Consider the following 20,309-nt stretch of genomic DNA (forward strand, 5'->3'; position numbering starts at 1 on the left):
ATATTTATAAATGTATACGATGTTTAATAGGGAGCCAGTGCAGTGTTGACAGAACCGGGCTAATATGGTCATACTTCCTGGTTCTGGTAAGAACTCGAGCTGCTGCGTTTTGGACCAGCTGTAGTTTGTTTATTAAGCGTGCAGGGCAACCACCCAGTAGAGCATTACAGTAATCTAGCCTTGAGCTCATGAACGCATGAACTAACTGTTCCGCATTTGACATTAAGAGAATATGTGGTAATTTGTTGATGTTTAATAGGTTGCCAATGCCTCAGACCACAGCAGCGCTCCAGCAGCCCAGATAGTGTTGGATGTGTAAATACTTACATAATGTCGAACATATAAACCAGTATAGTGTATCGCATGTAAGTGTGGCTGCTGGACTGGTTGGACGAGTCCAAAGCTTTAATCATTTTTCTGCCCTGACCTGAAAAACCAAACGCGTGACAAAGAGAAACAAAGACAACAATAAGCTGAAGCCAAACACTGATATAACAACAGCGGGCCGTAGCTTCAGTAACCAGGATCACCCAGAATCCAGTGCGTTCATCAGCAGGGTGTGAGACCTCATCAGGGCTTTAGGTGAGCATTACTTACTGAAGGAATCCACACAGATCAACAAGTTTAATCAATATGTTCTGTCATAATAGAGAGAGTGATACAGCAGTGAGTTTACTCATTAACACAGTAGATTAATGCAGACAGAATGGAAGTCACAGTCTTTATCTCTGCGTTAGTGTGTTAAACGTGTGTGTGATTTGTTCAGAATCTGTAGATCTTGCACTGAGTCTGCACTGAATGCAGGAGAAATATTAAGAAAAATGCTGAACAGAGAATATGGCCAGTTTTGTGCACAAACCGCAGGTGTCAAATCCACATGTACAGATGTGGGCCGGACCTGGGCTGTGTCAAATCCACATGTACAGATGTGGGCCGGACCTGGGCTGTGTCAAATCCACATGTACAGATGTGGGCCGGACCTGGGCTGTGTCAAATCCACATGTACAGATGTGGGCCGGATCTAGGCCCTGTCAAATCCACATGTACAGATGTGGGCCGGACCTGGGCTGTGTCAAGGCTACATGTACAGATGTGGGCCGGATCTGGGCCGTGTCAAATCCACATGTACAGATGTGGGCCGGATCTGGGCCGTGTCAAATCCACATGTACAGATGTGGGCCGGATCTGGGCCGACACTATGTTGCTGTCTGGGATAATGTGATGAAAACCGTTATGGTCAATGAATTCACATTAATACGGAAGAAAAGCAATAATGAGACAGGCGGCATTAAACGGGCTGCGTGTCGAATGTTTATAACGTACTGTCTCTGGTTTTGAGAGCATCAACATCACTGCTCTTTGCTGGCATATTGTGCAAACATACAGAAATCATAAATGATTGAGTGTGCGGTGTTGTTGAAACGCTCTTATGTTTTGGCTGTTGTCACAATAACTGAAGCATGTGTGTGTGTGTGTGTGTGTGACGAGAGGCAGATCGTAAGATTAGAACAGATCAAGCGCTCGGAGGAGATCCTGTAGCGGCGGGAATGTTTAAGGCTTCTGTGCTTTACCTTAAAATGAACAGATAAAATCACTGGCAGAGATGTTGGTGGTTTAGTCGCTGGAATGCTGTCCTACGAGTCTAAAACTGTCTGCGGGGACAGAACACACTTCCTCAAGATGCAAACAGTAGAGCGTTGGCACTTGCAACGCCAAGGTCATGGGTTCGATTCCCAGGGAAAGCAAGAACTGATAAGAATGTAAATGTGTACCTTGAAATGCAATGTAAGTCGCTTTGGATAAAAGAGTCTGATAAATGTAAATGCAAAGAAGCGAAGGGTCTTCTGATGGGGTTTGGGAACAGAATCCCTGAGCGCTACACATGTCCTGCAGATCCCAGATTCCCCAGCCATCCAGGCTAATGCCATACATGTGTGCTTTACTACTCTTAGTTACTCTTACAGAATAACAGGCATTCAATCTTTACTCACTCTTTCTCTTTTCCTTTGTGTTTCAGAGGACAAGATTAAGAGCAACTGAAGAAACGGCCCATCATCAACAAATCATCGGCCCAAAACTCTAGCCATCCGTTCGCTTCATTCTGCCGATGGTTTTCTTCACTTGGAATAATGTGTCTAGTTTAGTGTGTGTTGTTTTTATTGCATTTACTTGATGCTTTTATCCAAAGTGACCTGATGAATGAGAGTCTAATGTTCTCTAGTCTGTTTCCTGAACAAAAAAAAAACAATAAAAAGCTTTTTGTTTTCACTGAATAATGACTGGAATTCTCTTCATTTCACCGTAACAGAATTACAGCGATTAGGTTCTCCAGACTGAGGAAGGGTTTGTTGAAATTAATGAAGCAGAATTTGCAGAACTTGCAGACACTTAAAAACTCCTGTTTTCTTCAGTAGAACAAGCAGGATTGTTGGAGAATAGTCAGTGGGGTCTAAAAGTTTCAAGTGCCAAAACGGACATGAATGTAAAACTGATCCAGACATCTCCAGCGCTCTAACCCGAGTTTACTCTCAGATCAACTCATATACTGTTCCTGTCAGAAGATTGTGTGTAATGCGTTTGGAAGAGTCTCTTCTGCTCACTGAGGCTGGGTGCATCTGATCAAAAATACAGTAACAACAGTGAAATATTATTCCAATGTATAACAGTTGTTTCTATGTGAACATATAGTAAAGTGTCATTTATTCCTAATTTAACTTTATATTCATCAAAGAATCCTGAAAAATAAAATGTTACTCTATATTCCCATAGAAAATGTCACGTTTTCATGGACTTTCAGTTTGTTTTCACCTTCATCACTGTCTTCACCTGTTTAGTTAATTATTATTGTCATCATTAGTTCAGTGCCTTCACCTGTGTTTAGTTATTATCTCATCATCATTATTCTCATCACCTGTTGTATTCTCATTATCACTGTGTATTTAGTTTCCTTGTCTTCACTCAGTCACTGCCGGTTATTGTCTGAGCACACGCTCTCTGTTTGTTGGATTTTTGCCTTTTGGAAATAAAGCTATATTTTTGTATCCTCGTTTGATCTTCGCCTTCTTCAACTACCACCGACGTTACAGAAAACAGCTGTTTTAAATTGTAATAATTTTGTTATTTTTTAATAACATTGTAATAACTGTAGTTTTGATCAAATAAAAGCAGGTTTGATGAGCAGAAGAGACTCTTTCAGAAACGTTAAAAAATATAAATGTTTCCTGCCGGTATATAGGCTGACCCTTGTGGGAAAAAACACACATTTTTCAAAAATTAAATAAACTCGTATGTCAAATATTTAAACATATGAATTCAGGTTGATTAGGACAAGTCCTCTCAATGATTCCAGTTTAGAACATTTAACATATAGTAACTTTAAATGTAATGTTGAATATTACACCCCCTACAAATAAGAAGTTTATTCAAGTGTGCTGTTAATATACTTCTTCTAAACTAGCCTAGACAGCAACATAGTGTTGGCCCAGATCCGGCCCACATCCGGGCCGTGTGGAATCCCTCTATGTTGCTGTCTGGGAAAAATAAGACATTATACTTTCGGTCTAGTTTTTATGTACTTATGTACTTCTTATGTACAGAAATATATTAAAATTGCACTTAGAATTCTTGACTTATACTTGACAGAAGAAGAATATTTGACTTCTACTTGTACTCAATCTTTTGATCCAGATATTCTTAAAAGTATAATGAAGTATTCTTGGCTTGTACTTGTGTTTACTCTTTTGATTGAGAAGCATATTAATACTTTTTTCACATATTTACTGTCATAAACCTACACTGTTTGAAAATATTGATTTATAAAGAAAACTACTAAACTGATAGTTTACATATACTTCAAAGTGTACTTTCATAAACATGCGCAACAAGTATTGGACTAGTAAACTATTAATATACACACTTTTACAATTACCTTGTGATGTTGATGTTTGGTGGCAGAAACAATATTTCATACTTTACAGGATGTAGAAAAAATAGTTCAACTACACTGAAAAAATGTTGTTAAAAAACTGGTACATTTCACAATATATTACAAAGAAATGTCAAGTAACACAGTGAATTAAACATGAGGTTTTGAAGTAGACTAAAATTGTGTTTTCCAATAATCTTATTTACTTTATAAATGTATCTGTTTATTTATATGTACATACAGTATGTGTGTCTTATTCACATATATCTTCATTTTTTATTTTACGATCTGTGTACTGGAAGCTTCTTCTGTCAGCAAAACCGATTCCCCGCGCGCGCGTGTGTGTGTGTGTGTGTGTGTGTGTGTGTGTGTGTGTGTGCATACATAAACACAAACATGTCAACAAATCTGATTCTTGTTTGTGATGATGTTCAGTCACATGACCGATCGCTTCAACTCTTCATAACTTTCATCATAGCAAAACATAAAGAAGTCTCTGAAGAAACCATGAGCACGAGCAACAGCAAATAAATTCATTTTGTTTTTTATTACAAATAAATATTTACATTATATTTACAGTGAAGAACCCCATCCCATACTCGAACAAACAGCTTCATTTGATACATGGAGTGTGTGTGTGTGTGTGTGTGTGTGTGTATGAGCATATATCTGAAACCCCTTGACATGAGCACATAACGGAACCTGTCCAATTCACATTACATGAGATCAGAAAACTGTACAAGTCGAAGCGAAGCCACAATCATCTCCGGAGGATCCGTGTGTGTGTCCCGCGCGACGGATGGTTTTCAGAGGAAAACAGCAGATGTCCAGAAGGAGGAGGAACGGCAGGGAGGATCCCTGAGGAATGAGGTACGAGGTTCATTGTCCATGAGTGTGTGTGTGTGTTCTCAGAGAGGACACATGACCTGTGACCCGGAAGTGCTGCTGGTCACCAGCTCAGTGTATGTGCAGAGCGGCTCCTCGGGGGTCAGTTCAGTGTAGAGACGAAACTCCAGCTCTTCTCCTGCAGAGACATGAGGAACACTGGTGAGTTTGAGCAGAACACGAGAACTGAAGCTCTTCTAACTGTCCTGCTGTCTCTCATTTACCTGAACTTACACTCCACTGGCTCTCTGGACTCAAAGACTCAGTTGTGCCTACTTCATTGCCCAGGAACCCCTTTCCAAAGACGCCGCTTTGAAGCCACTGTGAACTGTCACGCTCCAGTTGCCGTGAGAGCTGCAAGAGCAAAGCACACTGGTGAGTGACGGGCTTCTCATTACAACACATCTGGCCAATCACAGGCGCTAGAGCGGGTATTCCTGCCAATGAACAAGCTCAATCAACACAGCGGGATCGACACTCACCTCGATGATGGCTTCGTACTCCTCCAGGTCTGAGGGATGGAGAGATGAGGGATGGAGAGATGGAGAGAACAGGAGAGGACAGTCAGTACCAGCTCGTGTGTGTTTAGAGGAACAGGGGTAGGGTTAGGGTTAGAGCTTGTTACCTGTCGAGTGCATGGGCGACACCTGGAACTTGCTGGTGTAGAGGCCACTGGAGCTGTCTGGCCCGACCACCTCCTCACACACACTCGTCTCGCACATACTCGTCTCGCACACACTCGTCTCACACACGGCCATCTCAGAGTTCATCACGGGCCTCGGGGAGTCTGCTGGAAAACAGAGGAGCGGGGATGAGTACGGAAGCTCACACACTCTCAACACACACTCGTCTCACACTCATCTCACACTTGTCTCACACTCGTCTCACACTTGTCTCACACTCGTCTCACACTTGTCTCAGCTCACACACTCGTCTCACACTTGTCTCAGCTCACACACTCGTCTCACACTTGTCTCACACTTGTCTCAGCTCACACACTCGTCTCACACTCGTCTCACACTTGTCTCAGCTCACACACTCGTCTCACACTTGTCTCACACTTGTCTCAGCTCACACACTCGTCTCACACTTGTCTCACACTTGTCTCAGCTCACACACTCGTCTCACACTCGTCTCACACTTGTCTCAGCTCACACACTCGTCTCACACTTGTCTCAGCTCACACACTCGTCTCACACTTGTCTCACACTTGTCTCAGCTCACACACTCGTCTCACACTTGTCTCAGCTCACACACTCGTCTCACACTTGTCTCACACTCGTCTCTCACTCGTCTCACACTCGTCTCACACTCGTCTCACACTTGTCTCACACTCGTCTCACACTTGTCTCACACTCGTCTCACACTTGTCTCAGCTCACACACTCGTCTCACACTTGTCTCACACTCGTCTCACACTCGTCTCACACTCGTCTCTCACTCGTCTCACACTCGTCTCACACTCGTCTCACACTTGTCTCACACTTGTCTCACACTCGTCTCTCACTCGTCTCACACTCGTCTCACACTCGTCTCACACTTGTCTCAGCTCACACACTCGTCTCACACTCAGTGTAACATCTCTTACTGAGGATTGTGCTGTCGATGGTGGGTTCCTGCATCTCATCTGCGCTTACTTCTTCCTTCTTGACATGTGACGACGCAGCCTGAGACACACACACACACACATACACACGTTGAGTGGACAGTCGGACAGCACAGTACAGGTTCACTAGCGCTCGAGACTCGGCTCACCTTCGTCCGCCTCCGGCTGTCTCGGCCCTTGGGTCTCTTGTCCTTCTTCTTGCAGACGGCGGGCAGCATCCGGTACACCCTCACCGCGCCGCAGCCCTTGTTCACACTCCGGTTCTTCACCTCCTCGATGTCCGGCAGGGAGTTCATCGCACACCGGAAGTTCGCTTTCCACGTCTTGGGGTCCGGAGAGGTGTGGCCCTCCCTGAATTTACCTGAGGAACACAACCACAGCGGCGTGAGTACACGGATCTGAGCGTGTGTGTGTGTGTGAGTGAGTGTGTGTGAGTGTGTGTGTGAGTGTGTGTGAGTGTGTGTGTGAGTGTGTGAGTGTGTGTGTGTGAGTGTGTGTGTGTGTGAGTGTGAGTGTGTGAGTGTATGTGTGTGAGTGTGTGTGTGAGTGTGTGTGTGTGTGTGTGTGTGTGTGTGTGTGAGTGTGTGTGTGTGTGTGTGTGTGTGTGAGTGTGAGTGTGTGAGTGTATGTGTGTGTGTGTGTGTGTGTGTGTGTGTGTGTGTGTGTGTGTGTGCGCTCACCTGTGTGGATGGCCCACTGCTTGAACAGACACGCGTCTTTGTCCATCTCCCAGCCGTGGCGAGCGGCGTGTTTCCACGGGATGGAGAACATCTTCTCCTCCTGAAAGCATTTATCCATGAGAATGCTGCTGATATCTAGATGTGTAATGTCTCACACTGCTGTCTCACACTGCTGTCTCACACACACTGCTGTCTCACACTGCTTTACCTTGTTGACCCACACGAGTCCAGCGATGCTGTTGGAGTCGATCCGGTTTTCCAGCCAGGGACGCATGCGCATTCTGGACACTGGCATGTTTTCTGCAGCAGAACACAGGAGAATCTCACTCAGTGCTCACACACACTGCTCACAAACACACTGCTCACACACACACACACACACACACACACACACACACTGCTCGCTCACACACACACTGCTCGCACTCGCACGAGTTCATGACCAGGAAACGAGCGCTTTGTTTATACTCTGAAAAATTTCACAGTGCAAAATTCGGAATATATAGCCTATATATATATATATATATATATTTTTTTTTTTTTTTTTTTTACAATCTATTTTGTAAATGCACATACATCTAAGTAAATTGAGAAGGTTACTTTTAATGCTATTGTTGTTGTTTTGCAATATTGTTGCGGCGTGTAGAACATTCCCTTTAACTTGCATTAATATAAAATCTAAAATCTAAATAATCAGAATATAACTTAATTTAATTTTCCAGTGAATCCGAGATTGCAGTGAAATTTGTCTCATAAACATTTCCAAGCAACAGCAATAAATTCAATAAAAAGTTTTAAATTATCATAGACACTTACAGTTTATTCCGATGTTGTATCCAAATCAGAGAAATGCAAAAAAGTATGTCCTGTAAAGGCGTCAATCCACTCTGTGAACTGCAGCTCGAGTTCAGTCTAGATTAGCTCTCGTTTACTGTACAGAAGGAAGGCGCGCGCCGCTTTATTTATATTGCCGTGTGGGGAAAAGTCCCTCGCGCTGACACACACACTGAGCTCGCGCATGCGCAGAGGGGGCCAGCCGCTACACGGCGCAGACAGGCTGATTTCCGAGAAATCATGCTGTTATGAGATAGACGAACTGAGTGCGGAAGACAATTCAGTTTGGATAAACATACACACACACACACGCCCTCGACATACCACAACACACACACATTATTGCCACGGAAATCAGCAATTTATGTACGGCCATTCACAGTGCACCCCCTGGGCTGACAGAAAATGTACATAGAAATGTATAACTATATGCATTATATCAATGTATCTAATTTATGCAATGAATCGGTCACCAGCAGCAACGTTTCGTGCATGAAGGCATTTACCCGAATATAAAAAAACGTTGGGTTATTTTTTTAACCTAACATTATTAAGTGAGTGTGATATAAAAAGTCCGATAATGAGTGTGTGTTCTGCCGACAGTGAGTTATACGAGAGTAGTTGTGAGTTAAACATGAGTGCCAGAGTTCAGTCTGAGAAGTCAGTGGTTTTCCGGGAAACGGATTGAGTGTGTTTACACGGCCGACAGAGGGCGCGCGCGCGCGTGCACAAGCGCGTTACTGTAAGAGCAGCGTTTCAAAGAAATAGAGCAGGTTTGGGTGTGATGAAATACTACAGTCCTGGAATACCATGCATGAGGCATGAGCTTTGGTATTTTAGGTTTCGAGATTTCTATTCATGCTCAGGGAATGAGATTGACTGCCAAAAGATAATGAGCATAATGATCGAGTGTTGCGTTCGCTGAAAGTGTGTATGTGTGTTGTTGTTTGTTTGCTTGTTGAATCTGTTTGTCGCCGGACAGCTGATCTAACCCACATACAGTCCAGTTCAGTCTCCAGCTCAATTCCTGCAAGATGCGTTCAAACAGAAGACTGTAGTGGCTCGAGAGTTTCTCTACTTTAAAACCAGTTGAAGCGCGAGACTGCTAACAAAGAGAAATGTGTACAGATAGACACACAATAACAAGGTAATATAATAGCAGTTCAAATTTTTATTTATTTTATTAATGCCATGAAGCAGAACAATGCAATACAAAAATGAAATATAAAGTAAAATAAAATAAACCGTGCCAGAGGACAAGAACATGTTTTATAGTAAACAACAGAAGAAGGGTGCTACTCTACACATCATCATTCCTGCTTACAGTGCTATAAGCTCTGATTGCCTTTTTACTTGTGCAATTATACAAAACAGGACAACAAAGCCTGAAATCACCTTTTTAAGCAAGAAAAGTTAGGTTTGGAGTCAGACCATTTCATTTTATGAATGTGAAACCCATTAATATGAACAATTGTATCAAGTATTATCTTTTTCAATCCCATGATCACTGAAGTGTATCATTATGTCAAATTCTCTCAGCTGCAAATCAGTGTTAAATGTTTTCTTAATTTAACGCCCCACATCAATCCAAAAATATTTTAGTATGTATGCAATGGAAAAATAAATAAAAAATTGTTTTAATGGCAGTTAAATATAGATATTGAATACACTACTGTGTGAGTTATATGCGCGCTCCCGCTGAAGCTCAGCATGTGACATAATGAGCATGTGACGTAAGGGGGCGTGTCCTATCCGCGGGAGGAGGCGGGGTTTTCCTGCGGAGTTTCTGCTCTGTGGATTCCTGGGTTTTCCCGAGGATCGTCCAGTGATATTCCCCTGGAAACCCGAAACCAGATCCTCAGATCGTCACATATGAAACCCGTTGGAGTCTGGCATCAACCTCTGTTAGATCCGATCACTGTGACATGCTGAAACATGCTCTCTCAGTCTCTCTCTCTCTCTCTCTCTCTCTCTCTCTCTCTCTCTCTCTCTCTCTCTCTCTGAGAGAGAGAAAACGATTTTTCACTGTTTCTTATTTTGCAACAGATTGGGGCGTTTATTTTTAAGACTTCAAGGAATTTTAGCAGCTTTCAAAGTTGTATTTTCTAATGTTGGATTTATTTATGGTTTTAAATACTGGAGGGAAAATAGAAGAAAGGGGCTTTTAATTGAATTTCATTGTTGTCCAAGCAAAGACAGCATTTCATTTTTGACAAGAAGGAAAAAAATAGAAGGAAAGGTGTATGGTACTTTAAGGAGTTTAGTGAAAGCAAGAATAAGTTTTTAGGAGTTTTTGTTCTAGAAGTTAATGAGTGGTCTTTAGCTAAGATGTTATGTATGGATTGTTTTAATTTTTTTTAAAATAAAGTAGCTTTAAACCTTAAAAAAAATCTCTCTCATATCACACTGTAAAAAAAATAAAATAATAATAATAATAATAATTTTACAGAAATGAAAGCTTTAGCATAAGTTCTGCCAGGAAGACTCAATTACTACGTCACCTATTGCCTTCACTTCTATCCAATCATATTCTTATGCTCATTGTATAAAAGCTCGGTACTTACACATGTTTGAGTTCGCAGATACTGAAGCAACGATTACCCCCATCCTCCCCACCACCACCAGGATGGTCCCGTCCACTCCTCCCGGGGGGGTCGGCTGCGCCCCTGCCTTCGTCTTCAGGCAGGAATTGCAGATCCGATACCCTCGGATTATGCACTACGGACGGGGCCTACGCCAAATGACTTTGTATATTATCAGCTTGCTGAGCTGTCAATAAATGTACGGTTTATTGAAATAATTCTCCCGAGTCTTTCTGGTAGAACTGATTTTTTCACAATCATTTTCTTTCATTTTAAATTGTACTCAAAACTCTGTAAAATTACAAATAATGTCTGTAAATTAAATTCAGGTATTTTAGGTATTGTGAATTTGTGACATTAATGACAAATTCCAGTAATTCACATATTTCATACAGTATTTTTCTTAAATTACATAAAAATGTATGTAAAATTACAAATATAATCTGTAAATAAACAGTATCAAAACAGTTAAATGATAAAACGGGCTAATGACTGGCAGCCCCCAAAAAACTGTAACATTAAAGCAAAACATTCTAAATTAAATAAACTGAAAAACACTGTTATTTTACAGGTATTTCCTGAATTATACTGATCAAATACCTTCACTGTAAAAAAATCTTTAAAAAAAGGTCAAATGACCCTTACGCCCTTACATGTGGAAGAGGAAGAAGAGTATGTGTAAGAGGAGGAAGAGTATGTGTAAGAGGAGGAAGAGTATGTGTAAGAGGAGGAAGAGTATGTGTAAGAGGAGGATGAGTATGTGTAAGAGGAGGAAGAGTATGAGTAAGAGGAGGATGAGTATGTGTAAGAGGAGGAAGAGTATGAGTAAGAGGAGGATGAGTATGTGTAAGAGGAGGATGAGTATGTGTAAGAGGAGGATGAGTATGTGTAAGAGGAGGATGAGGAGGATGAGTAAGAGGAGGAAGAGTATGTGTAAGAGGAGGATGAGTATGTGTAAGAGGAGGAGGATGAGGAAGAGGAGGAGGAGGATGAGGAAGAGGAGGAAGAGTATGTGTAAGAGGAGGAAGAGTATGTGTAAGAGGAGGAAGAGTATGTGTAAGAGGAGGATGAGTATGTGTAAGAGGAGGAAGAGTATGAGTAAGAGGAGGATGAGTATGTGTAAGAGGAGGATGAGTATGTGTAAGAGGAGGATGAGTATGTGTAAGAGGAGGATGAGGAGGATGAGTATGTGTAAGAGGAGGATGAGTATGTGTAAGAGGAGGAAGAGTATGAGTAAGAGGAGGAAGAGTATGAGTAAGAGGAGGAAGAGTATGTGTAAGAGGAGGAAGAGTATGAGTAAGAGGAGGAAGAGTATGTGTAAGAGGAGGAAGAGTATGTGAAAGATGAGGAGGAGGAGGATGAGGAAGAGGAGGAAGAGTATGTGTAAGAGGAGGAAGAGTATGTGTAAGAGGAGGATGAGTATGTGTAAGAGGAGGATGAGTATGTGTAAGAGGAGGAAGAGTATGTGTAAGAGGAGGATGAGTATGTGTAAGAGGAGGAAGAGTATGTGTAAGAGGAGGATGAGTATGTGTAAGAGGAGGAAGAGTATGTGTAAGAGGAGGATGAGGAGGATGAGTATGTGTAAGAGGAGGATGAGTATGTGTAAGAGGAGGAAGAGTATGAGTAAGAGGAGGAAGAGTATGAGTAAGAGGAGGAAGAGTATGAGTAAGAGGAGGAAGAGTATGAGTAAGAGGAGGAAGAGTATGTGTAAGAGGAGGATGAGTATGTGTAAGAGGAGGATGAGTATGTGTAAGAGGAGGATGAGGAGGATGAGTATGTGTAAGAGGAGGATGAGTATGTGTAAGAGGAGGAAGAGTATGAGTAAGAGGAGGAAGAGTATGAGTAAGAGGAGGAAGAGTATGAGTAAGAGGAGGAAGAGTATGAGTAAGAGGAGGAAGAGTATGTGTAAGAGGAGGAAGAGTATGTGAAAGAGGAGGATGAGGATGTGTAAGAGGAGGAAGAGTATGAGTAAGAGGAGGAAGAGTGTGAGTTAGAGGAGGATGAGTATGTGTAAGAGGAGGATGAGTATGTGTAAGAGGAGGAAGAGTATGAGTAAGAGGAGGAAGAGTATGTGTAAGAGGAGGAAGAGTATGAGTAAGAGGAGAAAGAGTATGTGTAAGAGGAGGATGAGTATGTGTAAGAGGAGGATGAGTATGTGTAAGAGGAGGAAGAGTATGAGTAAGAGGAGGAAGAGTATGTGTAAGAGGAGGATGAGTATGTGTAAGAGGAGGATGAGTATGTGTAAGAGGAGGATGAGTATGTGTAAGAGGAGGAAGAGTATGAGTAAGAGGAGGAAGAGTATGAGTAAGAGGAGGATGAGTATGTGTAAGAGGAGGATGAGTATGTGTAAGAGGAGGAAGAGTATGAGTAAGATGAGGAAGAGTATGTGTAAGAGGAGGATGAGTATGTGTAAGAGGAGGATGAGTATGTGTAAGAGGAGGATGAGTATATGTAAGAGGAGGAAGAGTATGAGTAAGAGGAGGAAGAGTATGTGTAAGAGGAGGAAGAGTATGAGTAAGAGGAGGAAGAGTATGAGTAAGAGGAGGAAGAGTATGTGTAAGAGGAGGAAGAGTATGAGTAAGATGAGGAAGAGTATGTGAAAGATGAGGAGGAGGAGGATGAGGAAGAGGAGGAAGAGTATGTGTAAGAGGAGGAAGAGTATGTGTAAGAGGAGGAAGAGTATGTGTAAGAGGAGGATGAGTATGTGTAAGAGGAGGATGAGTATGTGTAAGAGGAGGAAGAGTATGTGTAAGAGGAGGATGAGTATGTGTAAGAGGAGGATGAGTATGTGTAAGAGGAGGAAGAGTATGAGTAAGAGGAGGAAGAGTGTGAGTTAGAGGAGGATGAGTATGTGTAAGAGGAGGATGAGTATGTGTAAGAGGAGGAAGAGTATGAGTAAGAGGAGGAAGAGTATGAGTAAGAGGAGGAAGAGTATGTGTAAGAGGAGGAAGAGTATGAGTAAGAGGAGGAAGAGTATGTGTAAGAGGAGGAAGAGTATGTGTAAAAAGAGGAATAGGATGTGTAAGAGGAGGAAGAGTATGTGTAAGAGGAGGATGAGTATGAGTTAGAGGAGGAAGAGTATGAGGAAGAGGAGGAAGAGTATGAGTAAGAGGAGGAAGAGTATGTGTAAGAGGAGGAAGAGGATGTGTAAGAGGAGGAAGAGGATGTGAAAAAGGAGGAAGAGTATGTGTAAGAGGAGGAAGAGTATGTGTAAGAGGAGGAAGATAATGTGTAAGTTGAGGATGAGAATGTGTGAGAGGAGGAATAGGATGTGTAAGAGGAGGAAGAGTATGTGTAAGAGGAGGAAGAGTAAGTGCAAGAGGAGGAAGAGTATGTGAAAGATGAGGAGGAGGAGGATGAGGAAGAGGAGGAAGAGTATGTGTAAGAGGAGGAAGATTATGTGTAAGAGGAAGAATATGATTAAGAGGAGAAAGAGAATGAGTAAGAGGAGAAAGAGTATTTGTAAGAGGAAGAAAAGTATTTGTTAGAGGAGGAGGAGTATGAGCAAGAGGAGGAAGAGTATGTGTAAGAAGAGAAGGAGGATGAAGAAGAGGAGGAAGAGGATAAGAGTATGTGTAAGAGGAGGAAAAGTATGAGTAAAAGGAGGAAGAGGATGTGTAAGAGGAGGAAGAGGAGGAAGAGTATTTGAAAGAGGAGGAAGAGTATGTGAAAGAGGAGGAGGAGGATGAGGAAGAGGAGGAAGAGTATGTGTAAGAAGAGGAGGAGGATGAAGAAGAGGAGGAAGAGGATAAGAGTATGTGTAAGAGGAGGAAAAGTATGAGTAAAAGGAGGAAGAGGATGTGTAAGAGGAGGAAGAGTATTTGAAAGAGGAGGAAGAGTATGTGTAAGAGGAGGATGAGTATGAGTAAGAGGAGGATGAGTATGAGTAAGAGGAGGACAAGTATGAGTAAGAGGAGGAAGAGTATGAGTAAGAGGAGGACAAGTATGAGTAAGAGGAGGATGAGTATGTGTAAGAGGAGGAAGAGTATGTGTAAGAGGAGGATGAGTATGTGTAAGAGGAGGATGAGTATGTGTAAGAGGAGGATGAGTATGTGTAAGAGGAGGAAGAGTATGAGTAAGAGGAGGATGAGTATGTGTAAGAGGAGGATGAGTATGTGTAAGAGGAGGAAGAGTATGAGTAAGATGAGGAAGAGTATGTGTAAGAGGAGGATGAGTATGTGTAAGAGGAGGATGAGTATGTGTAAGAGGAGGATGAGTATGTGTAAGAGGAGGAAGAGTATGTGTAAGAGGAGGATGAGTATGTGTAAGAGGAGGATGAGTATGTGTAAGAGGAGGAAGAGTATGAGTAAGAGGAGGAAGAGTATGAGTAAGAGGAGGATGAGTATGTGTAAGAGGAGGATGAGTATGTGTAAGAGGAGGAAGAGTATGAGTAAGATGAGGAAGAGTATGTGTAAGAGGAGGATGAGTATGTGTAAGAGGAGGATGAGTATGTGTAAGAGGAGGAAGAGTATGAGTAAGATGAGGAAGAGTATGTGTAAGAGGAGGAAGAGTATGTGTAAGAGGAGGATGAGTATGTGTAAGAGGAGGATGAGTATGTGTAAGAGGAGGATGAGTATGTGTAAGAGGAGGAAGAGTATGAGTAAGAGGAGGAGGAGTATGAGTAAGAGGAGGAAGAGTATGTGTAAGAGGAGGAAGAGTATGAGTAAGAGGAGGAAGAGTATGAGTAAGAGGAGGAAGAGTATGTGTAAGAGGAGGAAGAGTATGAGTAAGAGGAGGAAGAGTATGTGAAAGATGAGGAGGAGGAGGATGAGGAAGAGGAGGAAGAGTATGTGTAAGAGGAGGAAGAGTATGAGTAAGAGGAGGAAGAGTATGTGTAAGAGGAGGAAGAGTATGAGTAAGAGGAGGAAGAGTATGTGTAAGAGGAGGAAGAGTATGTGTAAGAGGAGGAAGAGTATGTGTAAGAGGAGGATGAGTATGTGTAAGAGGAGGATGAGTATGTGTAAGAGGAGGAAGAGTATGTGTAAGAGGAGGATGAGTATGTGTAAGAGGAGGAAGAGTATGAGTAAGAGGAGGAAGAGTATGAGTAAGAGGAGGAAGAGTATGTGTAAGAGGAGGAAGAGTATGTGTAAGAGGAGGAAGAGTATGAGTAAGAGGAGGAAGAGTGTGAGTTAGAGGAGGATGAGTATGTGTAAGAGGAGGATGAGTATGTGTAAGAGGAGGAAGAGTATGAGTAAGAGGAGGAAGAGTATGTGTAAGAGGAGGAAGAGTATGAGTAAGAGGAGGAAGAGTATGTGTAAGAGGAGGATGAGTATGTGTAAGAGGAGGAAGAGTATGAGTAAGAGGAGGAAGAGTATGAGTAAGAGGAGGAAGAGTATGTGTAAGAGGAGGAAGAGTATGAGTAAGAGGAGGAAGAGTATGTGTAAGAGGAGGAAGAGTATGTGTAAGAAGAGGAATAGGATGTGTAAGAGGAGGAAGAGTATGTGTAAGAGGAGGATGAGTATGAGTTAGAGGAGGAAGAGTATGAGGAAGAGGAGGAAGAGTATGAGTAAGAGGAGGAAGAGTATGTGTAAGAGGAGGAAGAGGATGTGTAAGAGGAGGAAGAGGATGTGAAAAAGGAGGAAGAGTATGTGTAAGAGGAGGAAGAGTATGTGTAAGAGGAGGAAGAGTATGTGTAAGAGGAGGAAGAGTATGTGAAAGAGGAGGATGAGGATGTGTAAGAGGAGGAAGAGTATGTGTAAGAGGAGGATGAGTATGTGTAAGAGGAGGAAGAGTATGAGTAAGATGAGGAAGAGTATGTGTAAGAGGAGGAAGATAATGTGTAAGTTGAGGATGAGAATGTGTGAGAGGAGGAATAGGATGTGTAAGAGGAGGAAGAGTATGTGTAAGAGGAGGAAGAGTAAGTGCAAGAGGAGGAAGAGTATGTGAAAGATGAGGAGGAGGAGGATGAGGAAGAGGAGGAAGAGTATGTGTAAGAGGAGGAAGATTATGTGTAAGAGGAAGAATATGATTAAGAGGAGAAAGAGAATGAGTAAGAGGAGGAAGAGTATGTGTAAGAGGAAGAGTATGAGTAGGAGGGGGAAAAGGAAGAGTATAAGTAAGAGGAGAAAGAGTATTTGTAAGAGGAAGAAAAGTATTTGTTAGAGGAGGAGGAGTATGAGCAAGAGGAGGAAGAGTATGTGTAAGAAGAGAAGGAGGATGAAGAAGAGGAGGAAGAGGATAAGAGTATGTGTAAGAGGAGGAAAAGTATGAGTAAAAGGAGGAAGAGGATGTGTAAGAGGAGGAAGAGGAGGAAGAGTATTTGAAAGAGGAGGAAGAGTATGTGAAAGAGGAGGAGGAGGATGAGGAAGAGGAGGAAGAGTATGTGTAAGAAGAGGAGGAGGATGAAGAAGAGGAGGAAGAGGATAAGAGTATGTGTAAGAGGAGGAAAAGTATGAGTAAAAGGAGGAAGAGGATGTGTAAGAGGAGGAAGAGTATTTGAAAGAGGAGGAAGAGTATGTGAAAGAGGAGGAGGAGGATGAGGAAGAGGAGGAAAGAGAATGTGTAAGAGGAGGAAGAGTATGTGTAAGAGGATGAAGAATATGAGTATGAGTAAGAAGAGGAAGTCAAGTCAAGTTATCTTCATTCATACAGCGCTTTTAACAATGTAGATTCTTCCAAAGCAGCTTTACAGTGATAACAGGAGATTACAGTAACAGAGAGTGTTCAGGCTTTACAGCAGATCTAGAATAAAGTTATTGTCCAGATAAAGTTAGTTTGATTGATTCACTTCCGTCGCAACGATCATTAGTGATTAACTTAGGGGCCGCTAACACGACACCGTTTTAACAGGAAACTCTTCAGTTCTTTCTGCGCAAATTTCAAAAACGCAAACCTGTGAGAATGCCGATGGCGCACATGCGTATCACGAGTTCAGTCTATAGGGATGTGCGTTTGAATATATGTGCGCAGGCGTGTAGTCCTTCCCTACAAATCAACCTTCAACATACAACTTGTCTGGCCTTAAAATTTATAATACAGAATTTTTATCGCTTCCACATAGCGACGCGAACCGGAGTTATCCCGACAACGCTTTATCTGTGGAGAGGGAAAGGGAAGGAGGCCTTCACAGGGAGAGACTAGTTGACATTTCAGGACTGCGCTGTCGTCGCGTCCAGGCGCAGGTCCTTCATCAGATCTGGAGTGTGTGTGTGTGTGTGTGAGTGTGTCCAGGGCGAAGGTCCTTCGTCAGATCTGGAGTGTGTGTGTGTGTGTGTGTGTGTGTGTGTGTGTGAGTGTGTCCAGGGCGAAGGTCCTTCGTCAGATCTGGATATGGCCTGGATCCGATGGACTGCGGTAAACCTCGGTATAAACAGAGAGACTATAGCGTAAACGGCATTCTTCTTATGATGTAACGAGTACATCAGGAGTTATGGGAAGTGTTCCCAGTTCCAGCTGACCTAATCTATGCAGCCTAACATTGAATTATAAAAGTCTATAATGTGTTATGTGTATGCTAGGTCAAAGAGATGTGTTTTTAGTCTAGCTTTGAACTGACTGAGTGTGTTCATTCAGGCCAAAACGAAAAATGTCCTTCAGAGCCACATCGTTAAATTCTACCCGGTAGCATAGTTCACAAAATTCCTCCACATAGTCCTCCAGAGGACGATTCCCCTGGCGTAAACGAAAGAGGGAAGCTGCTGGGTTCATGGTTGATGGTCTAGTATTCTTTAAGAAGGATCCACTGAAGGCAACCCTTGAGAACCCAAGTGCAGCTTTATTGACAAAATAATCCAAAAACATGAAACAAAAGTATGGCGTGGCATGAAACAAGACAAAAAGCTATGAACATAAACTAGCACAACAGTGGTTACAAGAATTAATACTAGACAAAGACACATGACAAACATGAGGGCTTAAATACACAGACACAAGACAAGACAAGGGACACCTGTGACAAGACAAGACAAGACACATGGCAGGATCACATGACAAACAGCGAATCACATGACAGACACGAAGCATGACAAGACAGAAACATTACAAGAACAAACCCAAATCGTGACATCTAGCCTCGATGTCATGAACGCATGAACTAATTGTTCCGCATTTGTCAATGAGAGCATATGGCGTAATTTAGATGAATTAGGAAGAATGCGGTTTTACAGATACTAGACACGTGACTTTTAAATGAAAGATTGGTATCAAAGAGCACACACACACACACACACACACACACACCCAGGTTCCTAACCGACGACGAAGACTTAACAGAGCAGCCATCAAGTGTTAGACAGTATTCTAGATTATTACGTGAGGAAGTTTTTTGTCCAATAGTTAGAATCTCTGTTTTTCCAGAATTTAGAAGTAGGAAATTACGAGTCATCCAGTTTTTTATGTCAGCTTTGCATTCCGTTAATTTAGTGAATTGGTAAGTTTCATCAGGGCGTGAAGAAATATAGAGCTGAGTATCGTCAGCATAACAGTGAAAGCTAATGCCATGCTTCCTAATGATATCTCCTAATGGTAGCATGTACAGCTTGTGTGTGTGTGTGTGTGTGTGTGTGTGTGTGTGTGTGTGTGTGTGTGTGTGTGTGTGTGTGTGTGTGAGGGTAGCATGTACAGAGTGAACAGCAGCGGTCCTAGTACTGAGCCTTGTGGTACGCCATACTGAACTTGTGATCGATGAGACATTTCTTCATTTACTGCTACAAACTGATAACGGTCAGATAAGTATGATTTAAACCATGCTAGTGCAATTCCACTAATGCCAACATAATGTTCTAATCTATTTAAAAGAATGTTGTGGTCGATGGTGTCAAATGCAGCACTAAGATCGAGTAACACTAATAGCGAGATACAACCACGATCGGATGATAAGAGCAAATCATTTGTGACTCTAACGAGAGCTGTCTCGGTACTATGGTACGGTCTAAATCCTGACTGGAAATCCTCGCAGATATCATTTCTTTCTAGAAAGGAACACAGTTGTGAGGATACTGCCTTTTCTAATATCTTTGACAGAAAAGGTAGATTCGAGATCGGCCTGTAATTGACTAATTCTGTTGGATCAAGTTGCGTTTTTTTAACAAGCGGTTTAATCATAGCCAGCTTAAAGTTTTTGGTACGTATCCTAGAGACAAAGATGAATTAATGATATTAAGAAGAGGATCTACAGTATGATCTCTGGAAGCATCTCTTTCAGTAGCTTAGTCGGTATAGGGTCTAACATACATGTTGTAGATTTAGATGATTTAACGAGTTTAGTAAATTCTTCCTCTCCTATAGCAACGAATGAATAAAATTTTTCCTCAGGGAGACTACAATGCACTGCCTGATGTGATACTGTAGTAGACGGTTGCATAGTTATAATTTTCTCCCTGATATTATCAATCTTATAAGTGAAGAAGTTCATAAAGTCATTACTGCTGTGCTGCTTGGAAACTTCTGTGTTTGAAGCTTTATTTTTCGTTAGTTTAGCCACAGTTTCAAATAAATACCTAGGATTATGTTTATTTTCTTCTAATAGGGTTGAAAAATAAGCAGATCTAGCAGCTTTTAAAGCCTCTCTGTATGCAATCGAGCTCTCTTTCCATGAAATGCGAAATACCTCTAGTTTTGTTTTCTTCCAGTTGCGCTCCATCTCTCTGGCTGCTCTCTTAAGGGCCCGAGTGTGCTCGTTATACCACGGCATTGGATTATTTTCTTTAATCTTCTTTAAGCGCAACGGAGCAACTGTGTCTAAAGTGCTGGAAAAGAGAGAGTTAAAAGTTTCTGTTGCAATATCAAGTTCTTCTAAGCTATCCGGGATGCTGAGATGATGAAACTGATCAGGAAGATTATTAATAAAGCAATCTTTAG

General features: G+C 42.1%; 1 protein-coding gene across 2 annotated transcripts; it reads right to left on the reverse strand.

The window, feature by feature from the left end:
• Window positions 1-4,728: 4,728 nt before the first annotated feature.
• Window positions 4,729-8,071, reverse strand: irf1b (interferon regulatory factor 1b). 2 transcript variants are annotated; one of them, XM_079847532.1, is made up of 9 exons: window positions 7,912-8,071; window positions 7,304-7,395; window positions 7,096-7,195; window positions 6,565-6,776; window positions 6,398-6,476; window positions 5,436-5,600; window positions 5,293-5,321; window positions 5,035-5,164; window positions 4,729-4,949 (listed from the first exon to the last, which is right to left on the reverse strand). In XM_079847532.1, the coding sequence occupies exons 2-9, from the start codon at window positions 7,388-7,390 to the stop codon at window positions 4,834-4,836; spliced, it is 918 nt and encodes a 305-aa protein (XP_079703658.1). In that variant the 5' UTR covers window positions 7,391-7,395; window positions 7,912-8,071; the 3' UTR covers window positions 4,729-4,833. The 2 variants fall into 2 exon arrangements, with proteins under 2 accessions (XP_079703658.1, XP_079703657.1); XM_079847531.1 differs by having other exon boundaries at window positions 5,436-5,597; window positions 7,912-8,069.
• Between the last annotated feature and the right edge of the window lie 12,238 nt (window positions 8,072-20,309).

This window comes from Squalius cephalus (genome assembly GCF_949319135.1).
Source record: "Squalius cephalus genome assembly, chromosome: 17".
NCBI lineage: Eukaryota > Metazoa > Chordata > Actinopteri > Cypriniformes > Leuciscidae > Squalius > Squalius cephalus.

Excerpts from the sequence above, each read along its gene's own strand:
- irf1b (XM_079847532.1), bottom strand. The coding sequence starts at position 7,390 with ATGCCAGTGTCCAGAATGCGCATGCGTCCCTGGCTGGAAAACCGGATC. Across the intron at positions 6,777-7,095 it reads GCAGTGGGCCATCCACACAG|GTAAATTCAGGGAGGGCCAC; the intron begins GTGAGCGCACAC and ends TGTGTTCCTCAG. Across the intron at positions 5,322-5,435 it reads GTCGCCCATGCACTCGACAG|ACCTGGAGGAGTACGAAGCC; the intron begins GTAACAAGCTCT and ends TCCATCCCTCAG.